This window comes from Chlorocebus sabaeus, chromosome 22, assembly GCF_047675955.1.
Source record: "Chlorocebus sabaeus isolate Y175 chromosome 22, mChlSab1.0.hap1, whole genome shotgun sequence".
NCBI classification, from domain to species: Eukaryota; Metazoa; Chordata; class Mammalia; order Primates; family Cercopithecidae; genus Chlorocebus; species Chlorocebus sabaeus.
The window spans coordinates 41,345,922-41,372,267 of record NC_132925.1 but is presented as its reverse complement, the minus strand read 5'-3'; the positions used below and the strand labels follow the sequence as shown (position 1 = coordinate 41,372,267).

Sequence of the window (26,346 nt, the reverse complement as noted above, 5' to 3'; positions counted from 1 at the left end):
GCACAATTTTATGACCTACTCTTTGCCTATCCGTTCAGTCATATCACTTATGTCAAATTGCCCAAATGGTTCATGCACATGCTGCTCCCTCTACCTCCACTATTCTGTACCCTCTTTTTTGCTGGGGCAACTCCTAATTATCTTTTATTATCTTGATCACCCTCTCAGAGCCTAAATTGCTTCCATTAAGTTGCATTCTAAATTATTTCCAGTCCTTCAGTGAACTTAGAAATAATATCAGTTTCGTTCTTTAACTTTTCCACCTCATTTTCTTCCTTCGTACCCCTAGTGTTCACTATAATTCTCACCATAATGTGCTCACCCAATAATAGAAGGTAGAGCCATAAGAAGACTTACTAGACAGACAAAATTCTAATCTCTTCTCCCATAAGAAAGTTTCATTCTGTTAAAACTGAAAGATAAATTCTAAGGTTGAATGTGAAAATAGGTATGTAGAAAGGTAAATTTTGTGTAAGGGAGTACAATAGGACTCTCAGTGATGGTTTCTATTTTCTCTAAGGTAGACGCAAGTTCATCTGCTGGGAGTGTGAGGTGTAGATATGGGGTTGGGACTTAAAGAGGATGTTAAAGGTTTGAATAATTGTGGCAAATGGGAGAGGAAGCTGAAGACAAGAAGAATTTGGGAGTGTGCTGAAGATGGAGTTCAGCTGGAAACTGAATGTGTAGTGGTCAGGACATTGATGTCATTATTGTCCTGATGTCTCCTGCAGCATTTTGCTCCCCAAAGGTAGGAGTAGAGACCAATAGTTGGACTGATGCAGGTTTAGGACTTTGCTGGGTGATACAATGAGGGATATAAGAATATGATGTATTCATAAAGTGCTGCAGCACTGACGTTGAATAGCCACTTCAAATTCTGTCTCTGCCCCTCACCATGGGACCTTGTGCAAATTATTTAACCTTCTGAAGTCTTATTGCCTTGCATTTAAAATAAGGCTAATCACATATACTTTATTAATTTAATAGATAATGAGTGCCCTCCTCTATACTTTTCTGGGACCTGGAGATAAAGCTGAGATCAAAATTACTACCTTCCTGGAGCTTATAATCTAATGAGAAGAGAGATATAAGATAAATGAATAAAATATATAGTATGTTAGATGGCAAAATGCTTAGGGGGAAAAAGAAGCAAAGAAGTATAGTGCATGCAGCAATTTTATTTATGTTTGTATTGATACATATTTGTACATATTTATGGGGTGTGGTAGTTTGATATATGCATACAATGTGTAATAATCAAATCAGGGTGTTTAGGGTATCTATCACCTCGAACATTTATCATTTCTTTGTGTTGGGAACATTTCTAATCTTCTCTTCTAGTTATTTTGAAATATATATTAACTATAGTCACCCTACTGTGCTATCAAACACTTGAACTTATTCCTTATATGTTTGTACTCATTAACCAATCTCTTCCCTGCCTCCCCCAACTCCACCTTCCCAGGCTCTGGTACTTATCTCTGCTCCATGAGATCAACTTTTTAAGCTCCCACATGAGTGAGACTATGGGATATTTGTCTTTCTGTGCCAAACTTATTTCACTTAACATAATGACCTCCAGTTCCATAAGATGGGCAGCCAGGAAAAGCCTTACTGAGCTGATGTTTGAATTGCGAAGTTATGTAATCATTAAGATGAGTATACATATAATGGGCCAGCTGAGTGCACAGTAAGATTCAATAAATTCAAACTAACATTATTCTTATTGCCTAGAGAGTGCCTGAAATGACAGGTCACTGGGAGTTGGCTACTTTCCCTCCCTTTCCTTAGGGGTTTAAGGAGAGCATGCGTGATTTCAGTCTTTTGCTGGAGCTCTTCACTGACACCCATTGCAGAGCCTGAGCCCTCAACTCTCAATCTTTGCTTAGGTCCTGGCTCAGGCTCCACTTTGTAAGAGGCACCTTTCTAGTAGTCACTACTCTCTCTCTCTCAATCATGTCCTTACAGACATTGCTGATCCTCTTTCATACTGACACCGGGTTCTAGTTCGAGTTTCATCACTAAGTCGCTGTTTGACTTTGGGCAAGTTACTTCTGTGGTTAATTATTTTTCATCAACAAAATCAAAAGGTCATATTAGACGAAGAACTAAGAGGCTTCAGTATTTTTTGACTCTAAGAGTCCCACATCCCCGACTCCCTTCTCACAGCTCATTCAACAATCCTAATGGCAGGGGGTGCCCGCAGTCTCAAGTCTCTACGGAAGCCCAAGCCGCAGTCTCGGTCAGTCACAGCCGACTAAGCGGAGGAATTAGACGCAACCAGCACAACCACCTCACACTGAGAACACCTGACCTTTCCCAGAACGCCCGCCTACTCGGCATTTCCTGTCCCTCCCCAGATCTTCTTCCGGGGCACCTACTCGCGTCTAATCACGCCCCTCATTCACTCTTTAGGGTCCATTGGCTGTTTCTTTGAGGAAGCGGGGCATCTTCTGTCGTTGATTGGTTTCCGTCATTGTTGATAGGTTGGTAACAAACAAGGCGTGCCTGGTCTCCCTGGTAACCCACTGCCGATAGTCCTGATTGGTCGGTGTCTTAATCCCATCTTCTGTCCCAACTGCTAGTGGCTGAGTCCCTGGCGGGGCGCGGCGGTGGAAGGTGTTGCGTACGGGGTTCCCGAGCTGACGTGGCTTGAATTGGGAGGGGGGCAGCTGAAGCCTCAGGCGGCAGCGCTTCTAGGTGAGTGGGGGACGCTCCCCAACTCTTCCCTCTGCGAGTCCAATAACAGTCACCCCCGCCAGAGGGGTCGCGGGAGCTGCCCAAGCAGCTACACTGGAGTCGCCTCCTCGCCCCGCCTCTCCCGGATTCAGTCCTGGATCCGGCCCTTCACCCGCCTCCTTCACCTACCAGGCCTCGTTCTAGTAGCCCACAAGCCTCTCGGCCCCACCGGAGGGCTTTCGGGGTCGCCCTGCGCAGACTTGGACCTCTTGCTCACGGTCTGTCCCCTCCCCGGCACGTTTCTCCCCTGCGAGCGACGGGGAAAAGCGCCCAGGTCAGTCCTGTCCGCACGGCCTTGTTCCTGGAGCGGCCTGCCTAAGTCGGCCTGGGTACGCAGCCGCTGACGTCGGAAAGAACCTGCCGGGCCCCTATGCTCAGGCCCTAAACAAACTTAGTGTCCCGAAGGGGAGGCGGGACCAAAAGAAATCACAGGTCTTGAGGGCAGAGATCACAGAATCATTGGCGATATTAATGCAAACGGAGGCCTGTCCAGTGATCCTGCTAATGCTAATGGGTTACTGGAAAGATGAGAAGAGAGGAAAGATCCCAACGATCCCGTCAACACGAAAATCCCAGGAATCAGAGGTGGGCAGGCTGTTAGAGAAAAAGGAACCTCGAGGAGAGTTCTCGAGAAAAAATAACTTGGTTTGATGGTGTGGAGTGTGTTTAATCTGCACAACCGGAGTGTGAAAGGGAGGGTGAGTCCCTTGAGGAATGAGGAATATATTTGTCTGACTTATTTAAAGAGCTCCAGTTGGTCTGTGGGGAGCGGACACTTTGAGAGTGGGACAGGGATATTTAAAATCATGAATAAGTACTTTCAGTTTTTGAGATAGTTGGAAGCTGGCCGAGCACTTAAAGGACCTTCTTACAGTTCTGTGCAAGATGCAGGCAAGTGGAGGGCTTTTTACAGAAGGGCCGGAGGCCTTTCCAAAAGCGTGAATTTATAAGATTTAGATGGCCAGAATGGTTATGAAGGGGCAAACTCAGGAAATATTCTATTGGAAAAATGGCAGGATTTGGTTTTGGAATGGATGCAGGAAAAAGTTGAAGAGTACTCCAAATTTGCAGGCATTGTACATTAACTGCTTCATAGCTTTTACTTTTCATCGCTTGACCACAGAATGACCATTTAATGTTTTTCTCTTCACTGCATTAATTTTTTTTACAACGGCAGTAGCTTCCAAACCTTTTTAATTGGACTCCCTATCAGTAAAACATTTTTGAGCATGCATCTCCCCAAATATTGTATATTTAATTATTCATAGTGTATGACTACCACTGTAAATATGTTGTGTATAATATGAAATATGCAAAAGTATAAACTTAAAAGAATGAAATTTTTAAAAAGCCTTGCCCACCCTTTGGGACCTCCCAGTCCAATTTGACAATCACGTAAAGATGCTTCCTTGTTTTTCAAGAAGGTCGTTGGCATTTCTGGCATCCAGACTCTGGGATGCAGCCTTTCTTAAAAATAATCTTTAGAAGATTTTTTTCAACCTTCTGCTTGAGATTTATAGGCCCCTTTTCTTTTTCTCCCTTTGATTAATGGATTAATTAAAGGGATGTTGACTTTATCCTTGTTTATAAAATAAATCATTCATTAATTTCTCTAGGTTAACTACTACTAGGAATACCACTGATCATTACATACCAGTCTGTGGTTAGAAACCATTATGTAACAGGAGACTAGGCTCTATGTTGCTGTATTTTTAATTAAGCTATTTTAAAATCAGCTACATGCTTTTGATAAAAGGAAATTTAATACAGAAGGATACAATGTAAAAAGAAAAGTCTTTTTCTTCTCTATCTACTGATCTACCCATCTCCATTCTCCATTTCCCAGAAGTAAGCACTGTAAATAATTTCTTGGTTATATTTAAGAAATTTTCTGATCATAATAAAGCACATGATAATATATACCCGCTTCTGTCTTTCCCACAAGTGGAATGCTAATACACATGCTATTCTACATCTTTCTTTTGTCCTTTCATACTGTGTATTAGGCACTTTCAATATCCATGGGTATAAAATTACCTCATCCTTTTAGATGGCTACATGGCAGTCCTTTGTAAAAATATAAAAATTATATTTAGCCTGTCCCCATTGATGGACATTTAGATTTTCAGTCATTAACCATCAGAACACTGCTGTAGTGAACATCCATGTATATATATCCTAGGTCCCTTGTGTGAACCTGTCTGTAGTTTAAACAATATGGAATTATTTGGGGCCATATTACTATGAATCATTTTAGTTTACGTACTGCTTAAAAAAAAAAAAAGTACTTACCTAACTATTAACATAATGCCCTTGTCCCCTCGTTCTGTTTTCAACCTGAGTGAAGAATATTGGGTAATGAGATTATTCAGAAAATAAAATTTTTTCTGTGTGTCTTCACCCATCAAGAAGCTTTGTCAAACTATGTGACTGGGAAATTACTTAACATCCTTCTGCCTTAGTTTACTCACTGTAAAACTGGGAATATTGACAGTACTCCCTCTTGCGTTTGTTTTAGGGATAAAGTGAGTTAGGCCAGGCGCAGTGGCTCAAGCCTATAATCCCAGCACTTTGGGAGGCAGAGGCGGGTGGATCACTTGAGGTCAGGAGTTTGAGACCAGCCTGGCCAACATGGTGAAACCCCCCTATCTACTAAAAATACAAAAAGTTAGCCAGGCATAGCAGCGGGTACCAGTAATCCCAGCTACTTGGGAGGCTGAGGCAGGAGAATCACTTGAACCCGGGAGACGGAGATTGCAGAGAGATCGTGCTCTGCACTCCAGCCTGGGTGACAATAGTGAAACTCGGTCTCAAAATAAATAAATAAATAAAGTGAGTTAAATAATGAGAAGTAAGTTATATATAAAGATATTGGAGCAGTGCTTGGCTGGTCATGCTGTGTATGTATGTTATAGCTACCACTTACTTTTAAATTCGTTTAATTAAAATAGTGGCGTCTGCATCATGAAAAATAGTTGTTCATTTTCTAATTGTAAAATTATGTCATAATATCGAATATGTTATTTTCAGCCATACAGCACTACCTATTAGCCCCTCAACTTGGTTGAAAATCATTTTGAGATTTAAAGAATTAAGGACAGCTACTGAGGCTTAACTAAATAAGCATGAAAATAAGTTTCTGGAGTCGCCTCAACTGAAACCTAACCACCTTCTCTGTGTTTCTGTGGGAAAATATGATTTAAATTCCAAAATAGATGGCGTGTGTGCATATACACACAGGCATGCACTCACTGTCTTCAGTTATTTTGCTTATTTTCCTGTGCATGTTGTTCTGTTTTCTGTGACTAGGGACATGCTTTATATTTCTTTTTATATTTTTATAGTTCCTAGCATAATGCTCAACACCAGGTGGTTGTTGTAAGAATAATCGTTGATAACAGTGAAGACTTGGAGAAAATAAAACTTACTTAATTCTAAGTGCCACTTCAACACATAAGTGTTAAGGTCCTTGTGAAAGCTGTGGCCAGCATAGACTTTGAGGAATTGTTTTATTTGCTGTAGTGTTTTATGGAATCCCTGGCCTTGGCATGAAGCTCTGTATTTTATTCTTTTCCTTAATTGCTATTCATGATTTTGGTGCTTTATAAAATAACAGCAAGAGCATTGTTTGTCCAGCAGTCATACGTATTCCTTACATGAATTTATGACTATGAATATGAATATTCCCCCTTTATTAATTTATATATACACACATATACATGTATACATATATATTCCTTACATACATTTATGACTATGAATATGAATATTTTTCCCTTTATTAATTTTTGTCTATATATTTGCCCATTTCTGTCTGCAGTGAGCCTAATAGAGGGGAGAACTCATCTTTCTTCATTTAGCTTAAGCATGGCTACTTACTGGCTTTCTTGCCATGTAGTTCCCAACCTTTGAGCTACCAAAAGCCTACAACTGTGACTGAGATGCCCTGCCATTTACATTTCCAGATCATTCCTTTAATGTCAACAGCTGTAGAGCAGGGGGCATTAGAATGGTCCTTGTCAGTCTTCATTTTAAGATGAGGAAACTGATGCTCTAAGGTGACTTACCCGCTATGATGCAGCTTCTTATTGAGCCAGGACTGAAAACTCAGTTCCTTGGCTCCCAGTTTAGTGCACTTCCCACTATGTCACCTGCTTTCCTGTGGATCTCTGAGATTGTTGAATCAATCTATGAGAGACTCCTTTTGTCTTGCCTAAACTGGTACATCTCTAGCACTCTCCCAGATTTTTATCTCATTTAAATATTAATCTTTCCTTCCTTAAAATGTACATATTTTTAAATGGTTATGTGAGAAAAGTAATCTGTTTTTCCTTTAAATAGCTTTTTATTTTATTCTATTAATCTTTTTTATTTTATTCTTTCTTTTTTTTGAGACAAAGTCTTGTTCTGTTGCCTAGGCTGGAATACGGTGGTGTGATCATAGCTGACTGCACTCTCAAACTCCTGGGCTCAAGTGATCCTCCTGCCTCAGCCTCCCGAATAGCTGGAACTATAGGCATATGCCAGTATGCCCAGCTAATTAAAAAAAAAATGTTTGTGGAGACAGGGTCTCACTATGTTGCTCAGGCTAGTCTTGAACTCTTGTGCTCAAGCCATCCTCTCACCTCAGCCTTCTAAAGTGCTGGGATTACAGGCGTGAGCCACCCTGCCTGGCTGCTATTGTATTATGTATTTAACTGAGGGACCTTGAAATGTCTTAATTTCTAAGTGTCAGTTTTCCCTCTATAAAATGGGGATGATGATAATACTTATCTTGCAGATTTTGTTAAGATTAAAGAGTATATAAAGTGTCTGGTACACTTACTTACATTTAAATTAAATGTTGCTCAGTAATTGTTGCCATTAATAATATCATTATTATCCTGTGTTCATGTGTATGTGTTCTTCGTTTGCTATGATATTCAGTGATACTCAGTAGGATGCTGGTGGGCACACTTCTTTCTGGGGAGGGTCAATCAGAAACTCATGTGGTAGTGGTATGGGTTTCCATAGTGGATTTCATAATAATTAATGATATTTGAATTACTAGAATAAATCCACTTGGTGATAATTTTTTTCAGTATCTAGTCAGATTCAGTTTGCTAATATTTTATTTAAAATTCTAATTAAAATGTATTTAGAATGTTGGCATCAATATTTGTAGGGAGATGGTTTGCAATTTTTCATTTTCTTTTTCTATATTTTGGAGCAATATAAATAGCAACTTCTATAGCACTTAGATTCTCTCATTTTTGACAATTGGGTAGAATTTTCTAATAGCACCTATTTCTGGTGTTTTAGCATTGGTGGCTTATTTTATAATTTTTCCATGGAAATTTATGTATTTACAATTTCTATTCCTACAGGTATTAATTTTGATTAACTGGTTTTTTTTTTATTATATTTTAAATTCTAGGGTACATGTGCACAACGTGCAGGTTTGTTACATAGGTATCCATGTGCCATATTGGTTTCCTGCACCCATCAACTCTTCCTTTACATTAGGTATTTCTCCTAATGCTATCCATTACCCAGCCCTCCACCCCCTGACAGGCCCTGGTGTGTGATGTTCCCTGCCCTGTGTCCAAGTGTTCTGATTGTTCGATTCCCACCTATGAGTGAGAACATGCGGTGTTTGATTTCTGTCCTTGTGATAGTTTGCTGAGAATGATGGTTTCCACCTTCATCCATGTCCCCGCCAAGGACATGAACTCATCTTTTTTTATGGCTGCATAGTGTTCCATGGTGTATATGTGCCACATTTTCTTAATCCAGTCTATCACTGATGGACATTTGGGTTGATTCCAAGTCTTTGCTATTGTGAATAGTGACACAATAAACATACATGTACATGTGTCTTTATAGTAGCATGATTTATAATCTTTTTGGTATATACCCAGTAATGGGATGGCTGGGTCAAATGGTATTTCTAGTTCTGATCCTTGAGGAATTGCCACACTGTCTTCCACATGGTTGAACTAATTTACACTCCCACCAGTAGTGTAAAAGTGTTCCTATTTTGCCACAACCTCTCTAGCATCTGTTGTTTCCTAACTTTTCATGATCGCCATTCTAACTGGTGTGAGATGGTATCTCATTGTAGTTTTGATTTGCATTTCTCTGATGAACAATGATGATGAGCATTTTTCCATGTGTCTGTTGGCTACATAAATGTCTTCTTTTGAGAAGTATCTGTTCATATCCTTTGCCCACTTTTCGATGGTGGTGTTTGCTTTTTTCTTGTAAATTTGTTTAAGTTCTTTGTAGATTCTGGTTATTAGCCCTTTGTCAGATGGGCAGATTGCAAAAATTTTCTCCCATTCTGTAGGTTGCCTGTTCACTCTGATGGTAGTTTCTTTTGCTGTGCAGAAGCTCTTTAGTTTAACTAAATCCCACTTGTCTATTTTGACTTTTGTTGCCATTGCTTTTGGTGTTTTAGTCATGAAGTCTTTGCCCATGCCTATGTCCTGAATGGTATTGCCTAGGCTTTCTTCTAGGGTTTTTATGGTTTTAGGTCTAACATTTAAGTCTTTAATAAGGTTTAAGGAAGGGATCCAGTTTCAGCTTTCTACATATGGCTAGCCAGTTTTCCCAGCACCATTTATTAAGTAGGGAATCCTTTCCCCATTTCTTGTTTTTGTCAGGTTTGTCAAAGATCACATGGTTGTAGATGTGTGGTGTTATTTCTGAGGTCTCTGTTCTATTCCATTGGTCTATACATCTCTTTTGGTATAAGTACCATGCTGTTTTAGTTACTGTCGCCTTGTAATATAGTTTGAAGTCAGGTAGCGTGATGCCTCCAGCTTTGTTCTTTTTGCTTAGGATTGTCTTGGCTATGTGGGCTCTTTTTTGGTTCCATATGAACTTTAAGGTAGTTTTTTCCAATTTTGTGAAGAATGTCCTTGGTAGCTTGATGGGGATGGCATTGAATCTATAAATTACCATGGACAGTATGACCCAGTGTGCTATAATTCTTATTCATATATATTCAAATTATACTTTTAGCCAATGGGAACCTGTGTCCTTTGAAAGCTTCCTATTTTGTATGACAAGATGTTTCAGGATCATTTTGTACATTTCCACTTTAGAACTAGAATTAGCCATTTCTCTAAGAAAACCTCCTTTTAAAAACTTTTTAAAAATGGGAACGAGTATTTCAAGACCCCAATCTAGGCACTAGAGATATTCATTGCTTCTCAGTTTGTCATTACTTTTAAGCCTTTTCAGTGGACAGAGCTAGGAAAATATGTGAACAAATATAAAATACTGAATTGTCATTTCACACTGTTCCTATTCAGATTCAAAGATCAATACAAAGTTTGTATTTTGGGGTTCTTAATTTCTTCTGTATTACATCTGTATCTTCTTTTCATAACTGAAAATACAGAATTAGTATATCCATAATTACTCATTTGCTTTAATTCTACATTTCACATATAGTAATCTAGGAGTAGTGATACTAATATCAGCACCACAACCACTTTAGACGAGATCGGGTGTGTTCAGGGTCGTATGACCATAGACAACAACTACTTTTAATTATTGAAAACTGTTTAAAAAATATTTTTTATTTTTTGCATATGCTATTCACATTCTTCCCAGTTTTTTTTCATGGTTGTCCTATATATTGTCAGAGCATATAATTATTACATACTATGCTGTCTCTTCCTCAGTCTTTATTTAGTCTTAATTCTGTTAATGACCTTATATTTAATGCTCACCACTAGTTGTTATAATGATGTTTCTTTAGTCATTTGGAGTGTCTTAAGTTTTGCCTCTAATAAATTCTTTAGGAAAGGCTTAAGGGAATATTCATATTTCATGAATTTTCTTGCTTGTTCATAATATTTTGTCTGTTTTTTATATCTGAAGGTTATGTTTGCCAGAAATAGAATCCTTGGCTCACTTTTTTCTTTTCTTGAATATCTTAAATTTATAACTCTTTTTTTTTTTCTGGCAAAAACATTGCTGTTGAAAAATCTAATGTTTTCTTTTCTTTATCTTACTAGTCATATGATCTTTGAGCCTAAATCCTAAAGGATTTTTTTTTTAAGTCCAGTAATTTTACCAGACCATTTTGTTGGTCATTCTGAGTTGACACTCTGAGGTACACTGTGGGCTCTTTCAAGATGTAGTTTCAAATCTTTTTTTAAAAAAAATTCAAATGAGTATTCTTGGATTATGGTTTTTCATATTTGTGCTGTTGCTTTGCTTTTCTTTTTCAGGGAATCCTGTTATTCACATTACTTCAGTATTTATCAGTTTCTTGCAAATCCTTTGTAACTCTTAATTTCTTACATTTTTAAAAATAAACAGATAATTAGGAATTATTTCAGATCACTACAGAAAGTTTACTACAGAAAATTGCATTGCAAAGATAGTGCAGAAATCTGGTGTATCCTTTGTTTAGTATTCCCTAAGATTAACATGTGACATTAGCAGTGTACAAAATTAAGAAACCAACATTGTACATTAATATTAACTAAGCTCCAGATGTTCACATTTCACCAGTTTCTCCATTAATGTCCATTTTCTGTTCCAGGATTCAATTCAAGATATCATGTTGCATTTAGTTCATTTCTTTTTCTTTTGTTTGTTAAATATGAAGACAATTGTAGAGTCACATGCAGTTGTAAGAAATAATACAGAGCTCTTTTATACACTTTGTTGTTTCCTCCATTGGTAACATTTTGCAAAAACTAATATATAATATCATAATAAGGATATTGAGATTGATATATTCCCCAGTTTTACTTGTGTATTCATTTGTATATTCATTGTATATGTCTGTGTGTATATTATTAAGTTCTGTAGTATTATATCACCTGTGTAGGTTCCTGTATCCACTGCCACAGTCAAGATATTGAACAGTTGCACCACCACAAGGATCCCTTGTGTTACAGTCACTTCCCACCCCAACCCCTGTCTAACCACTGGTAACCACTAATCTTTCCATTTCTAGAATTTTGTCATTTCAAAAATGTTATGGAAGTATGGAATTGTATAATATATAACCTTTTGGGATTGGCTTTTTTTCTTTCAGTGTAGTTTTCTGGAGATCCATCTAAGTTGTTGGGTTCATCAGTAGTTCGTTCCTTTTTATTACTGAGAAGTATTCCATGGGATGTATGTACCAGTTTGTTTAACCATTTCCCTGTATATAACAGTTTGTTTAAACATCTATTAATACAAATAAAGCTGCTATGAATGTTTATATACAGCAGGTTTTTGTGTGAACTTAAGTTTTCTTTTCTCTAAGATAAATGCTGGGGAGTGGAATTGAGGGTCATAAGGTAGTTGCATGTCTAGTTTTTAGGTCATTTCTTTTTGATTTTTAAAATTATCCTTCATTTCAACTTTGCTTTTTTTTAATGGCATGGTTTGTTATATTTACTCATTTCCCTTTTCCTTCTAGTTTTGTCTTCATTTCCAAAATGATTTTTTAAATTTTTCAGTCACTTCTTGTTTTCACTTTATTTCTGGGTTTTTCTATTTCTGGTGTTTATTTTTTCAAATCTTATGTCATTTTAAATGCCTTTTAGTTCCTTAAGTAGATTTAGGTGGTTATAGTTTTGAACTGTGTTTTTGAGCATGGCTCTCTGACATGCTTCCATTTTCTGTCTGGATGTTATTATGATTGTTTTCCTCCTTTTTTTTTCTTCTAGTAACATATCTGAAGTGTGATACTTTTCAGTTGCTCTTTTTTTTGGGGGGGGGAGGGGACAGGGTCTTACTCTGTCACCCAGGCTGGAGTGTAGGGGTGTGATTATGGCTCACTGCAGCCTCCACCTCTTGGGCTCAAGCAATCTTCCCACCTTAGCCTGAATAGCTGGGCCTACATGCATGTGCCACCATGCCTGGCTAGTATTTTTTTAAAAAATTTTGTAGAGATGGGATCTTGCTATATTGCGCAGGCTACTCTTGAACTCCTAAGCTCAAGTGATCATCCCACCTCAGCCTCCCAAAGTGCTAGGATTACAGGATGAGCCAGCACGCCTGGCCTCAGTAGTTCATTTTTAATATGAATTTAGTGTTGCTGAACTTTTAGAAAGAGATTTTATACAGCTTTTCTAAGTTGATAAGGTTTCTTCTTGTGCTGTTTTCAGACATTGTTCAACTATATGGCAGCTGATTTCTCAGATTTCCTGCTTTTCTTTCCTTGCCACTTTTACCCACTCTTTATCTGGACCTCCTCTTTCCTTAGTCACTTAATTTTAATTCTCCTCTTAGCAGATTCTCCTCAGTGTGGGACCCTATCCTGCAAGAGAGCCCCAACTCTTCAGTTCTGAGAGTTAATAAAGGTCCAGACTGCCTCAGCTCTTTCAGCCCTTGTAGGCCCCTGGCAAGTACCTGTTACTGGAATGGGAAGACCCCTCCTTGTATCAACTACTGTTCTGTAATTGGCTTGGCACATTTGCCAGTGAATGCCCACTGGCTCTTTTGAGGTCCTCTTGGTGTCGCACTCCTCTGGCTTCCCTCAGTTTCCTCCCAGTTAAACACCAGTGACACCCAGATCTTGTGACTGTTGGTGGTTTGTCTATATCCACGTTTATTTGGGGTTTGTAGGAAACTTTGTAATTTTTTGGTGAAGGCTGTCCATGGATATTTTGTTACCTAGTTGCTTTGTCTGTTTTTATGTGGGAATAAAGGAAGATACAAAATCCATGGGGCCCCTTGCTACTCCCATCTTCTCAGAACCCCATCCGTTGGTTATTTTGTTTTCTTTGTTCCCAAAGTGGTCTGAAAAATCTGAAGATAAAGTGATTCTGTTTGATAAGTTAGGTTCCATTATGATTTTCTTTGGTTAGTAGAAATCTGTATGTTTAAGAAACTCTTTAGTAATGGTATTCATTTCCTTCATTAAAAGTTACCAAAAAAAATATGATCTCTAAAGTTAAAAAGAAAGTTTAGAATCTGTATACTGCTGAATTGTGATTTTTTTAACCCGACTATAGCTGTGGTTCTCATACCTTGAATAAATAGTTATATATGGCCCTATGTACTCATGTATGACACTGTGTTGCCCTTCCAGTATTTAGATATGAAGTTATATATGCTCCTGCATTGCCTTCCTAGGGAACAGTTCACTTTTTCTATCTCTGTCTCACATATCTTTTCCAAGTGATGTGCTACTTAGATGACCCAAGACAACCTATTAAAAAAACAGGTATTTCTCATCACTTCTTTCTTAAGAACCATGGCTGACCTAAACACTATTATTATCCCAGTAGAAGAAAACTGTAGCAGAGCCTAGTTTCATTTAAGTGTTTATTTTGTACAATAGTTTTTATATTTCTTCCTGCTGAGGGTGTTTTTTGTTGTTGTTGTTCTTGTTTTTGAGACGGAGTCTTGCTCTGTTGCCTAGGCTAGAGTGCAATAGTGCGATCTTGGCTCACTGCAGCCTCCGCCTCTCGGGTTCAAGTGATTCTCCTGCCTCAGCCTCCTGAGTAACTGGGATTACAGGCACGTGCCGCCACACCTGGCTAATTTTTGTATTTTTAGTAGAGACGGGGTTTCACCACGTTGGTCAGACTGGTCTCAAACTCCTGACCTCCTGATCAACCCGCCTCAGCCTCCCAAAGTGCTGGGATTACAGGCATGAGTCACTGCACCTGGCCTCTGATAAGGGTTTTAAAGTGTTTTACATTTTATCACAAAATGTAAAATTAGGCATAATCATGTAAACTAATACTATGCACAGTCCAGTTCTATTTTGATTTTTCCTGTCAAAGCATTAATATGCTTCTCACTTTCATGAACTTTATGGACTACAGTTCACACTGATCTGAATATATAGCCTACACAGTGGTTATAAAAGTAAATTGATTTTGGAATAACTTTAGATTTACATACAACTTGGGAAGATTAGATGGACAGTTATTGTATACACTTTATCTAGCATCCTCTAATGTTAGCATTTTACACAGCCATGGTAAGTTTTTCAAAACAAAGAACACAGGTGCAATGCCATAAACTAAACTATAGGCAGACTTCATTCAGATTTCACCATTTTTTCCACTAATGTCCTTATTCTGTTTCAGAACCCAATCCAGGATACTGCCTTGCATTTATTTATTTATTTATTTAGAGACAGGGTCTCACTCTGGCACCCAGGCTGGAGTGCAGTGGTACCATCTCAGCTCACTGCAACCTCTGCTTCCCGGATTCAAGTGATTCTCCCATCTCAGACTGCCCAGTAGCTGGGACTACAGGTGCATGCCACCACACCCGGCTAATTTTTGTGTTTTTAGTAGAGATGGGGTTTCACCATGTTGGCCAGGCTGGTCTCGAACTACTGACCTCAAGTGATCCACCTGCCTCGGCCTCCCAAAGTGCTGGGATTACAGGCGTGAGCCACTGTGCCCGGCCTGCTTTGTATTTAATCAGCATGTCTCCTTGTCTTCTCTCATCTGTGACTGTTTCTTAGTTTTTTGTTGTTTTTCATTACTTTGACAGTTTTGAAGAGTATTGGTCAGGTATTTCTAGAATGTCCCTGAGTTTGGGCTTTCCCACCATTTTCTCTTAATTAGACTGGGCTTACGGGTTTTACAGAAGAATACCACAGAGATAAAGTACCCTTCTCGGGAACATCACACACCGGGGCCTATCATGGGGAGGGGGGAGGGGGGAGGGATTGCATTGGGAGTTATACCTGATGTAAATGACGAGTTGATGGGTGCAGCACACCAACATGGCACAAGTATACATATGTAGCAAACCTGCACGTTGTGCACATGTACCCTACAACTTGAAGTTTAATAATAATAAATAAATTAAAAAAAAAAAAAAAAAAAAAAAAAAAAAAAAAAAAAAGTACCCTTCTCATCACATTATATCAGGGGTTACATGATATTACGATGATTTATTACTGGTGATGTTAATCTTGATCACTTGGTTGAGGTGTTGGTTGCCAAGTCTCACCACTCTGATGTTGCTGTTTTTCTTTTTTCATATTCTAGTCTTTGGAAATGATTCACTAAGTCCAGCCCATACTGAAGGAGAGTGGAATTAAGCTCCACTTTTTAGAGGGGGTTGTAGCTACATAAATTATTTGGAATTCTTTTGTAAGGAAGATTTGTCTATATTATTAATTCATTTAATTTATTTATGTCAGTATTGACTGATGGATATTTAATTTTTTATTTGGGTTATAATCCATATAATCCAATACCATTGTTATTTATTTTGCGACTCAAATTATTCTAGCATTGGTCATTGGGAGCTCCTTCAGGTTGGCTCCTGGTCACATACCCCATTTTTTTTCTTTTTCTTTTTTGAACACTTCCTTACTTTCTAGCTCCCTGCCCCAACCCTAGATAGGCAGCCATTTCTCCAAGGAGCCCTAGTTCCTTTTATTGGAGATTTGCATTTAGAAATCAAGATCTAGATGCTGGATGCACTCATTGCTACTGAGGTGTTACTGTTTCTAGGACTTTTCAGTGGACACAGCTAGAATATATATTTCTCTGTAATAACTGATTATTTATAATGCATACATATCTATACTTATTTCTGCATTTATCTATTTACATATATATTAAAATAAACATGAGTTCATACTGATATCTCTGACTAATCCAGTACCATGGGGTTTATCCTAGCCTTCTTGCCTTGTTTATTTGTAACTTCTTTCACTGATGGTAAAAAACCTGGATCTCATTATCTACAATTTACTTACTCATTTAACTCTAGTGTACAATGAAGTAGTTTCAGAATTGCCAATCCATACCACTGTGAGAAAGAAATTTACCAACTAGAGTACAGTGTTTATGTCAGTTCTTTTTGTCTTTATCCTTATAATACCCAGTCAAAACACCATTTTTGTTTTTTAGGTTAGCCCCATCTCCTTCAGTGCGGTTATATCATATATTTATAATATAGTTAGATCTATTTGTCACAGTCTGCATTCCATTTTTGGAACTCCTGACATCCTGGTTGAAGTTTTAAAAAAATTGTGTACAATTAAGTTTGCTCTTTGGAATGTACAGTTCAGTGAGTTTTGACAAATGCACATGGTTATGAATTTACCACTTCAAGATCATACAGAACAGTTCCTTCACCTTAGACATTCCCTTGTGTTGCTCTTTTATATTCAGCCACATCTCCTTCCCTCAAGCCCTGACAACTATGTTTGTGTGGGTTTATTTCTGGACTTGTTCAAAATGTTATATAAGTAGAATAGTATGATGTGTATCTTTTAGTGTTTAGCTTATTCCATGTAGCAAAAGGCATTTTAGGTTTAAGTATTGTGTTGTGTGAATCAATAGCTCATTCTTTTGCTGAGTAGTATTCCATTGTTTGGATGTGCTACAGTTTGTTACTCATTCACTTGTTGAAGGATATCCTGGCTATTTTCAGAGTCTGTGATTATGAGCAAACCTACTATAAACTTGGTTAGATGCCTAGGAGTGGGATTGGTAAATGTACGTTTAACTTTTAAAGAAACTGTCAAACAGTTTTCCAAAGTAGCTGTACCATTTTGTATTCTAATCTGCAGGCACTGAAAGTTCCTGTTGCTCTATATCCCTGCCAGCATTAAAAAATACATATTTTAGCAATTCTAACAGGTAGGTAGTGGTATTTCATTTTGCTTTTAATGAGTATTTTCCTAATGTCAGATTAACTTAAGCATCTTTTCATATATTTATTTACCATCCACGTATCTTCTTTGGTGAAGTATCCACATCTCTTGCACATTTCTTTATCAGGTGTTTTACTTTATTGATGTTGAGTTTTAATGTATTTTTATTGTTTTTTATTCTGGATACTAGTTATTTACTGGATATGCTATTTGTAATATTTTCTCCTAATCTGTGACTTGTCTTTTTTTTTTTTTTTTTTTTTTTTTTTTTTTTTTGAGACAGAGTCTTGCTCTGTTGCCCAAGCTGGAGTGCAGTGGCATGATCTCAGCTTACTGCAATCCCTGCCTTCCAGGTTCAAGCTATTCTTGTGCCTCAGCCTCTCGAGTAGCTGGGACTACAGGCATGCACCACCACGCCCAGCTGATTTTTGTATTTTTAGTAGAGGTGGGGTTTTGCCATGTTGGCCAGACTGGTCTTGAACTCCTGGCCTGAACTGATTGGCTTGCCTCAGCCTCCCAAAGTGCTGGGATTACAGGTGTGAGCCACTGCGCCCAGCTTCAATGACTTGTCTTTTCATTTTCTTAACATTGTCTTCACAGAGCAAAAGTTGTATGTTTTGATAAATTTTTAATCAATATTTTTTATAATGTTGTGCTTTTTTGGTGTCTAAAAGCTCACTGCCAAATTCAGCATCACAAACATTTTCTCCTGTGTTTATTTCTAAAAGCTTTACATTTTAAGTTTAGGTCTTTGATCCATTTTGAGATATGCTTTGTATAAGGTGCGAGTTGTATGTCAAGGTTCACTCTTCCGTAGATGTCCAATTGTTCCATAACCATTTATTGAAAAGATTGTCCTTTCTCAACTTAATTGCATTTGTACCTCTGTCAAAAATCAGTTGACTCAATTTGTGTGTGTCTATTTCTAAGTTCTCCATTTTGTTCCATTGATCTGTGTGTCTGTACTTTCACCAGTGCTGCACCGTCTTGTAATTGTAGTTAGTAATTTCCACACTCCTTGCCTTTTCATATGTTTTAGAGTCAGCTTTTTGATGTTTACTAAAGCTTGATGGGATTAAGTTTGGAATTGCACTAATTTTATAGATCAAAATGGGGAGAATTGATACTTTAATATTATAGAGTTCAAATGCACATATATGTTTTATTTCTATATTTATTTAGATTTTTTATTTATTTCTCAGTTTTTCAATAGTTTTCAGCATTCAGCAAATATTTGTTAGCTGTCTACCCAAGTCCTACTCTCCTTTTTCAGTGCTGTTGTAAATGGTATTCTTATTGGTTTCAAATTCCTCTTGTTCATTGTAATGGGAATGCAGCTGACTTTTTTTTTTTTTGAGATGGAGCTATCTAGGCTCACTGCAAGCTCCATTTCCTGAGTTCACGCCATTCTCCTGCCTCAGTCTCCCAAGTAGCTGGGATTACAGGTGCCTGCCACCACACCCGGCTAATTTTTTGTATTTTCAGTAGAAACGGGGTTTCACAGTGTTAGCCAAGATGGTCTCGATCTCCTGAGCTTGTGATCCGCCTCGGCCTCCCAAAGTGCTGGGATTACTGGCGTGAGCCACCGCACCTGGCCTGCAGTTGACTTTTATATAGTGACTTTATATCCTGCAACCTTGCTAAATTTACTTATTCTAGGAGTTGTTTTTTAAGGAATGTCTACATGGACAATCATTTTGCTAGTTGAGACAGTTTTATTTCTTCCTTTCCAATTTGTATGTCTTTTCTTTTTCTTGCTTGTTGCACTGACTGGGCAACTCCAGTATAGTGTTAGATAGAAGTAGTAAGAGACAACATCTTTGCCTTGTTTCTCATATGGTGAGAACATTCAGTTTCTCACCAGTAATTATGAGGTTGGCTGTAAGTTTTTTAAAAATGCCCTTTATTAGGTTAAGGAAATTTACTTCTATTCTTAGTTTGCTGAGAATGAATTATTCTCATTGTGAATTCATAATCATGAATAGATATTGAAATGTATCAAATGCTTTTTCTGAATCTATTGATATTATATGGTTTTCCTTATTCAGTCTATTAATATGGTGAATTACATTGATTTTCATATTTTGAATTAGCATTACATTTCTTGAACCCCACTTGGTTGTGATGTATTATCTTTTTATATATTACTGGATTTAATTAGCTAATATTTTATGGAGTATTTTGAATATTTTGTTGACTGTGACTATGAGGAACATTGGTCTATAGTTTTCTTGTAATATCTTTGTCTGCTTTTAGTATTAGGGCAATGCTGGTCTGGTAAAATAAGTTAGAAGGTGTTCCCTCCTTTTCTATCTTCTGGCATATATTATATAAAGTTGGTATTATTCCTTAAATGTTTGTTGTTACTTGCTAATGAAGCCACCTTAATGTGGAGTTTTCTTTTTTTAGAAGGTTTTTAATGTATGAATTCAATTTCATATTTATATGTGTGTGTATATATATATGAGTGTGTGTGTGTCTGTACACACACATGCACTCACACACATCTACTCATTTATATTCAGGTTCTCTATTTCTTCTTGAGTTTTGGTAGCTTGTATCTTTCAGTGAACTGACCCATTTTATCTATATCAATGAATTTAAAAGGATAGGGCTATTTGTAGTGTTTATTATCTTTTAATGTATGTTAGATCATTAATGATGTTTCCTCTTTTATTTATGATGCCAATAATTTATGTCTTCTCTATTTTTTTCTTGGTCATCTTGACTAGATTTTTATCAATTTTATTGATCTTTTCAGATAATCAACTTTTGGTTTTATTGATATTCTCTATTCTATTTTTATTAATTTCTACTCCGATTTTTTTTTCTGCTTAGACACTGGCTTTAATTTATTCTTCTTTTTCTAATTTTCTACTGAAGAATTGTAGGTTACTGATTTCTGTCCTTCCTCCTTTTCTAATATATGCATTTAATGCTGTACATTTTGAACAAAGTTTATATTTAAATTTTAGCAAAACCACATGGTTTATCAAGAAAGCTTTCTGAAAGAATGGGGTTCATGGGGCACATAAAAAGAAAAATGTTGCAGTATCATGGAGTTTATTTGAACAAATGGGAGAGAATAACTGTCTGGCAGAGGAAGAAAGAATAAGAAATTCATGTTTGGGTGTGTGCCTATAGTCTCAGCTACCCGAAAGGCTGAAGTGGGAGGATCGCTTGAGCCCAGGAAGCAGAGGTTGCAGTGAGCTGAGATAGTGTCCCTGTACTCCAGCCTGTGTGACAGAGCAAGACCCTGTCTCAAAAAAAGAGAGAAAAAAGAAATTCATGTTTGAAAGTGAAACTACTATGAAAGAAGGGCATTAAAGATAAAAATTACCTTTAAGGTGTATTTAACAATTATATATTTATATTTAACATTGTATTAATGTTTAATGATTAGGTACTTGTATTTTATTTTAGAAATGATGTTAGTGATGGTGATAACCTCTGTACAATTGCCACTGAAAAGAACAATGTGTGACTACACTGTAAGTACTCAAATGCCTTTTTGAAGACATCATTGTGCTGCAGACTGTGTCTAATACAAATCACCTGTACAGTTTTCTTTTTTCATTCATGGATGATATGGTTATCAATATAGGAGATGCCTATGTTCATTTTGCTGATTCTTAGGGTTTTTTTTCCCCCTTCTTTTCCTGCAGAAATGCTGAGCCGATTATCAGGATTAGCAAATGTTGTTTTGCATGAATTATCAGGAGACGATGACACTGATCAGAATATGAGGGCTCCCTTAGACCCTGTGAGTAGTTCTGTTCTGATTTAAACTGGTAAGACATATGTTCTGTGTTCTTCTAAGGAAAATAATTTAAGATAGAAGGGTGTGAGAAGCCTCCCTGGTGCTAGTTGAAGCGAGGATTTAGAAAAATACTGAAATTTTATAAGTGATCCTTGTAAGTTTTTAGCTTAAAAGCCACAGTGATGGGAAACAAGTCCTGAATACAATTTGAAAGGACTTTCTCATTTGTCTCCCTGGGTCTTGTTTAGTGCCAGATTGTTTTAAGTCCTTTGTTCTCATCCTTGGCTATTCCTGTTCCACAGGAAAGGTCTAAATGACAAATGGGGAAACTGGAACACCTTTTGGGTTTCAGAATATCTGTTTGCTTTATAACTTCATTTACCACTTCTTTTATAGTTTGTATTATATCTTCTTTTTTTTTTAAGATGACACAAATTGGCAGTATGTATTATATTTTCTGAAGCCCACATAAGGAATTAATAAAAGTCCTTAGTTTTCTGAGAAGACAAGAAGTAATTCTTAGTGGTTAAGAGAGTTTTACTTAACTACTCTCTAACTTTTGGCCTTTACCCTTACTGGTTTATGATTTTTGCTTTTCTTTATTTTTCTCTTAGGTAAAATTAGGATGATAATACATGGCATAATGTTTGTAAAATGTTTAACATTTATAAAATACTTAATACATTGTAATGGCTATGATAATGATTATTATTGGATCAGAGTTAGATTCTTGAGTTAACAAGAATATGAATTGGGCAAAACATAAGAAGTTGGAATGAAGAAACTCCTATTGGGAAACTAACACCTGGTGCATTGGCAACTTTTTTCCTAAATATTAGGAATTGCACCAAGAATCTGACATGGAATTTAATAATACTACACAAGAAGATGTTCAAGAGCGCCTGGCTTATGCAGAGCAATTGGTGGTAGAGCTAAAAGATATTATTAGACAGAAGGATGTTCAACTGCAGCAGAAAGATGAAGCTCTACAGGTACTATTGTTTTTATCCTTTCTTGTGGAGCGTTTGATAAAGGACAGATGATACACTACTCACTTTGATTTTTGTCTCCACTTAGATTATTAGAGAATCTAATTATCTCCCTAGTACTATAACCTTATGCCTACTGAAAATAACTTTTGGACTGGGCGTGGTAGCTCACACCTGTAATCCCAGCATTTTGGGAGTCTGAGATGGGAGGATTTATTGAGGCCAGGAGTTCGAGATTAGCCTGGGCAACATAGTGAGACTCTGTCTCCACAAAAAAATAATTTTAAAAAAATTAGCTGGGCATGGTGGTGGGCACCTGTAGTCCCAGCTACTCTGGAAGCTGAGATAGGAGGATCATTTGAGCCCAGGAGTTAGAGGCTGCAGTGAGTTGTGATTGCACCACTGCACTCCATCCGTGGTGACAGAGAGAGACCCTGTCTCTAAAAGTAATAATAATAAAAATAACTTTTAGTATGTGCTAGATAAGAGGTAAATAAACATTTATGTATTTACCATCATTGTTCTTGGGCAGGAAGAAAAAAAAGCTGCTGATAACAAAATTAAAAAACTAAAACTTCATGCGAAGGCCAAATTAACTTCTTTGAATAAACACATAGAAGAAATGAAAGCACAAGGAGGGACTGTTCTGCTGACAGAACCTCAGTCAGAGGAGCAACTTTCCAAGGTATGGTGACTGGGTATAGTGTGTATTTCCTAAGTTGAAAAAACCTACGAATACAGCAGATCTTCACCAATCACAAACATTTAGGATGCTAAAATGATACAGCACTAAATAATGTTTTGTTTTTTTGTTTTTTTTTTTCTTATTGAGCTTATAGTTCAGCTGGACTGTAGGCCACACACAGCGAGAATGAAAGGCCTACAGAAAACATGGATATGAAGTGCCAGTTGTGACCTAGACTTTCAGGGAATTAAAAAAGGCTTACAGGAAGAAATAAGTACTGAAGTGAGGCATTTAGAGAGGAGGGAAACCTACCTTTTAGAGGCGTTTCATCATTGATTAGAAGATTAAACTATGTTATCTCTAAGGTTTCTTCCAGCTCTGAAATTTTTTAATTCAATGACTTAATACAGAATATTCTGTGTCCTCATATAGTCACATAGTGGTGGATTAAAGCTTCATGCATGTGGGCGGAATCAGCTGAATTACCTTGGACTCTCTAAAAGGGAGGCTCTCTAGGTTTATGACTGCAGCCAACAAAGCAGTTTAAGGTTGGAGATACAGAGGAGGAGTAAGGAAAGTACTGCCCTGTGAGGAATATTGTCCCATTACTCAAATTTTCATTATCTTTCCTCTATGGTTAAACTCCACATATTCACATTCAGTTAGATATTTAGAGAACAAGAAACTTCAGTTTTGTGGAGAGTTTGGTACCGATCATATGGAGGCAGGCATATCACATGCATACTGAAATTATAGAGTGAGCCTAGACTTACTGTGTGTAAGAAATCTTTTTGTTTTTTTAGTTTCATTTTGTTTTACTCCTTGACCCACTAGTATCCTTAGTTCTTGGGAAATGAGATTTTAATCAATTTTCTAGGCACAACCCTTGGGATCACTAGTTAGTGACCCAGTTCCTGCTTAGTCTTTCCTCTCAGGGGCTAATGATCAGAGGACATTACTTTTCCTGAATTGATAACCTTATTTAACTTCTTGAAGCTTATTTTAAAAGCTTTTCTCAATCTTCTCAAATAATTTCATCTTGATCCTTCTTTTCCTTTTGGTTTTTCCTCTGTCAGTTATCTTCCCCTCACTGTGGTAGCACCAACCTGTCTCCTCATATTGCTTTGTTCCCTCCAGCTTCTCCTCAGCTATGATGTCAGATTTTTAAATTACCCATTTTATATTCTGCTTTTTAATTTAATTTTTAGCTCTGAGACCTTAAAGAAATCAATGTCTTAGAGCTCATTTTCTTCTTCTGTTAAAGAAATGATTTCTAAGTTTCAGCAATCAATCATAGCAACCCTTTAACTATTATATACTCAATACAGAGCTAGGTATTCTGTGGAAAGTATAGTTGCAGAAATGACAACAGTCCTCAGGTGCTTGACTGACTTAAGTGAAAGTATACAAGTATTCTTTGTAATTCCAGCAAGCAGAAATAGCTTTGTTTAGGGGGTTGGGAGGGACTAAATTTATAGAGAGGCAGAATCTCAGTCTAAGGGAGAGCTTTTGGAAAAAAAAAAAAAAGATTATTGAAAAATTTGGATTTCCCCTTACTGGCTCTTTTCTGATGTTTTGCTTCTCACTTAACAACAGCTATAATTTCCTGAGCTCGCTCCTTGATTCTTCAAGGCAGCAAGACTTTGGGTTTTCTATTAAGGTTTAGTCCTGCATGGCACTGACTGGTTTTGCCCTCAGAATAAAAGCTGTCAAAATGGGACACTTGGTGCCATTTCTTCCAATTATCACATCCCCTCCAGTATCTTCCTGCTTTTGGTTGCTCTCCAGTATTTTCAGATAGCTGTTTTCTATGTTGTCCACAGTTTTGGGTTCACATGCTTGGTGTGAGGAACTGTTTGGCCATACGAAAACTGGACAACCCTAAGATTTCTCATTTGTTAGATCAGCTGGTTTTTCTTGCTCCCATCAGTTTAATAAAATTATAACTAAATGGTTGTAAATGAAAAATTAGAAGAAAATATCAAATATACATTAATTGTAATTCTTTTAAATAATGACTTTATCTCCTGCATTTTCAGCATGACAAGAGTTCTACAGAGGAAGAGATGGAAGTAGAAAAGGTAAAACATAAACTCCAGGAGAAGGAGGAACTAATCAGCACTTTGCAAGCCCAGCTTACTCAGGCACAGGCAGAACAAGCTGCACAGGTAGGGATGGAATTTACTTCATAATCATTAGGTTAACGAATCACTAAAACCAATGGATTATTATGTGACAAATACATTTTTCTAGATGCACAATGGGCATTTATCTATGTCTATATCAGTCTCCTTTTCTTCCTTTCTTCTTGTCTGGTAATTTTATTAGAATATGCTTTGGTGTTTGTCATTTTTAGTTGTTATTTGTAGATACCCAGTATACTCTTTCAATACGTATTTTCACACATTTTAAGTTTGTTTTTTTGTTTGTTGTTTTATTTCACTTTAGGCATTCTGTTTTTTGTTTACTTTTGTGTTTTTTTTGTTTTTTATCTTCTATAGTGCAATGAGTTTTTCTTTTATATTGGATTTTTCATGAGTTCAGTCAACCTCATTTCTGATTTTTCTAAATCTGATTTATGTTTTTCTCTCATCTCTGTATAATTTTTTTTTTCTTTTCTTTATCTTTTTTTTTTTTTTTTTTGAGACAGGGTCTCACTCTGTTGCCCGGGCTGGAGCGCAGCAGCATGATCTCAGCTCTCTGCAACCTCTGCTTGCCAGGTTCAAGCAATTCTCCTGCCTCAGCCTCCCCAGTAGCTGGGATTACAGGCATGCACCACCATGCCTGGCTAATTTTTTGTATTTTTAATAGCAATGGAGTTCCACCATGTTAGCTAGGCTGGTCTGGACCTCCTGACCTCAAGTGATCCACCTGCCTGGGCCTCCCAAAGTGCTGGGATTACAGGTGTGAGCCACCATGCCTGGCCTGTATAATTTTCTTAATTTTAAAAAACTTTTTGAAATAGATTGCAATGTTGATTTTTTTTTTTTTTTTTAGTGTGCCTCTGGTATGCTTTTATCACCTATAATCATATCATTCTGCTCCTTAGTTTTTAATTTATAATAAAAGAAATTTAATTTAATTTAAATAGAAGAATTTATTTCTTACATTTATGGAGGCTGAGAAGTCTAAAGTTGGGGGACTGCATCTGGTGAGGGTCTTCTTGCTGATAGGGCTCTCAGTGGTGTCGCAAGGCAGTGCAAGGCATCACATAGTGAGGGGGCTGAGTGTGCTAATTGGCCAGCTCAGGTCTCTCTTCTTCTTATAAAGCTACCCGTTCCCTTTCTATGACAACCCATTAATTCATTAATCCATGAATGTGTTAATCCATTCCTGAGTTCAGAGACCTCCTGAACCAGTCCTTTTTTTTTTTTTTTTTTGAGACGGAGTCTCGCTCTGTCGCCCAGGCTGGAGTGCAGTGGCCCGATCTCAGCCCACTGCAAGCTCCGCCTCCTGGGTTTACGCCATTCTCCTGCCTCAGCCACCCGAGTAGCTGGGACTACAGGCGTCCGCCACCTCGCCCGGCTAGTTTTTTGTATTTTTTAGTAGAGACGGGGTTTCACCGTGTTAGCCAGGATGGTCTCAATCTTCT

At 37.4% G+C, this 26,346-nt stretch overlaps 1 protein-coding gene across 14 annotated transcripts in view; it reads left to right on the top strand.

Annotated features, from left to right (window-relative positions):
- The first annotated feature begins 2,590 nt into the window (after positions 1 to 2,590).
- The window catches only part of GOLGB1 (golgin B1), a 94,561-nt gene continuing 70,805 nt past the window's right edge, over positions 2,591 to 26,346 (top strand). For 4 of the 14 annotated variants that reach the window (XM_007985645.3, XM_007985646.3, XM_007985643.3 and 1 more), the window contains exons 1-5: positions 2,604 to 2,700; positions 20,986 to 21,083; positions 21,920 to 22,072; positions 22,602 to 22,754; positions 24,794 to 24,922. In XM_007985645.3, coding sequence (XP_007983836.3) covers positions 20,988 to 21,083; positions 21,920 to 22,072; positions 22,602 to 22,754; positions 24,794 to 24,922 — 531 coding nt within the window. In that variant the 5' untranslated portion in view covers positions 2,604 to 2,700; positions 20,986 to 20,987. Of the gene's footprint in view, positions 3,325 to 20,743; positions 20,812 to 20,985; positions 21,112 to 21,919; positions 22,073 to 22,601; positions 22,755 to 24,793; positions 24,923 to 26,346 lie in introns of those variants that run through there. The other 10 variants (XM_073009759.1, XM_038003400.2, XM_007985649.3 and 7 more) reach the window with 8 other exon arrangements.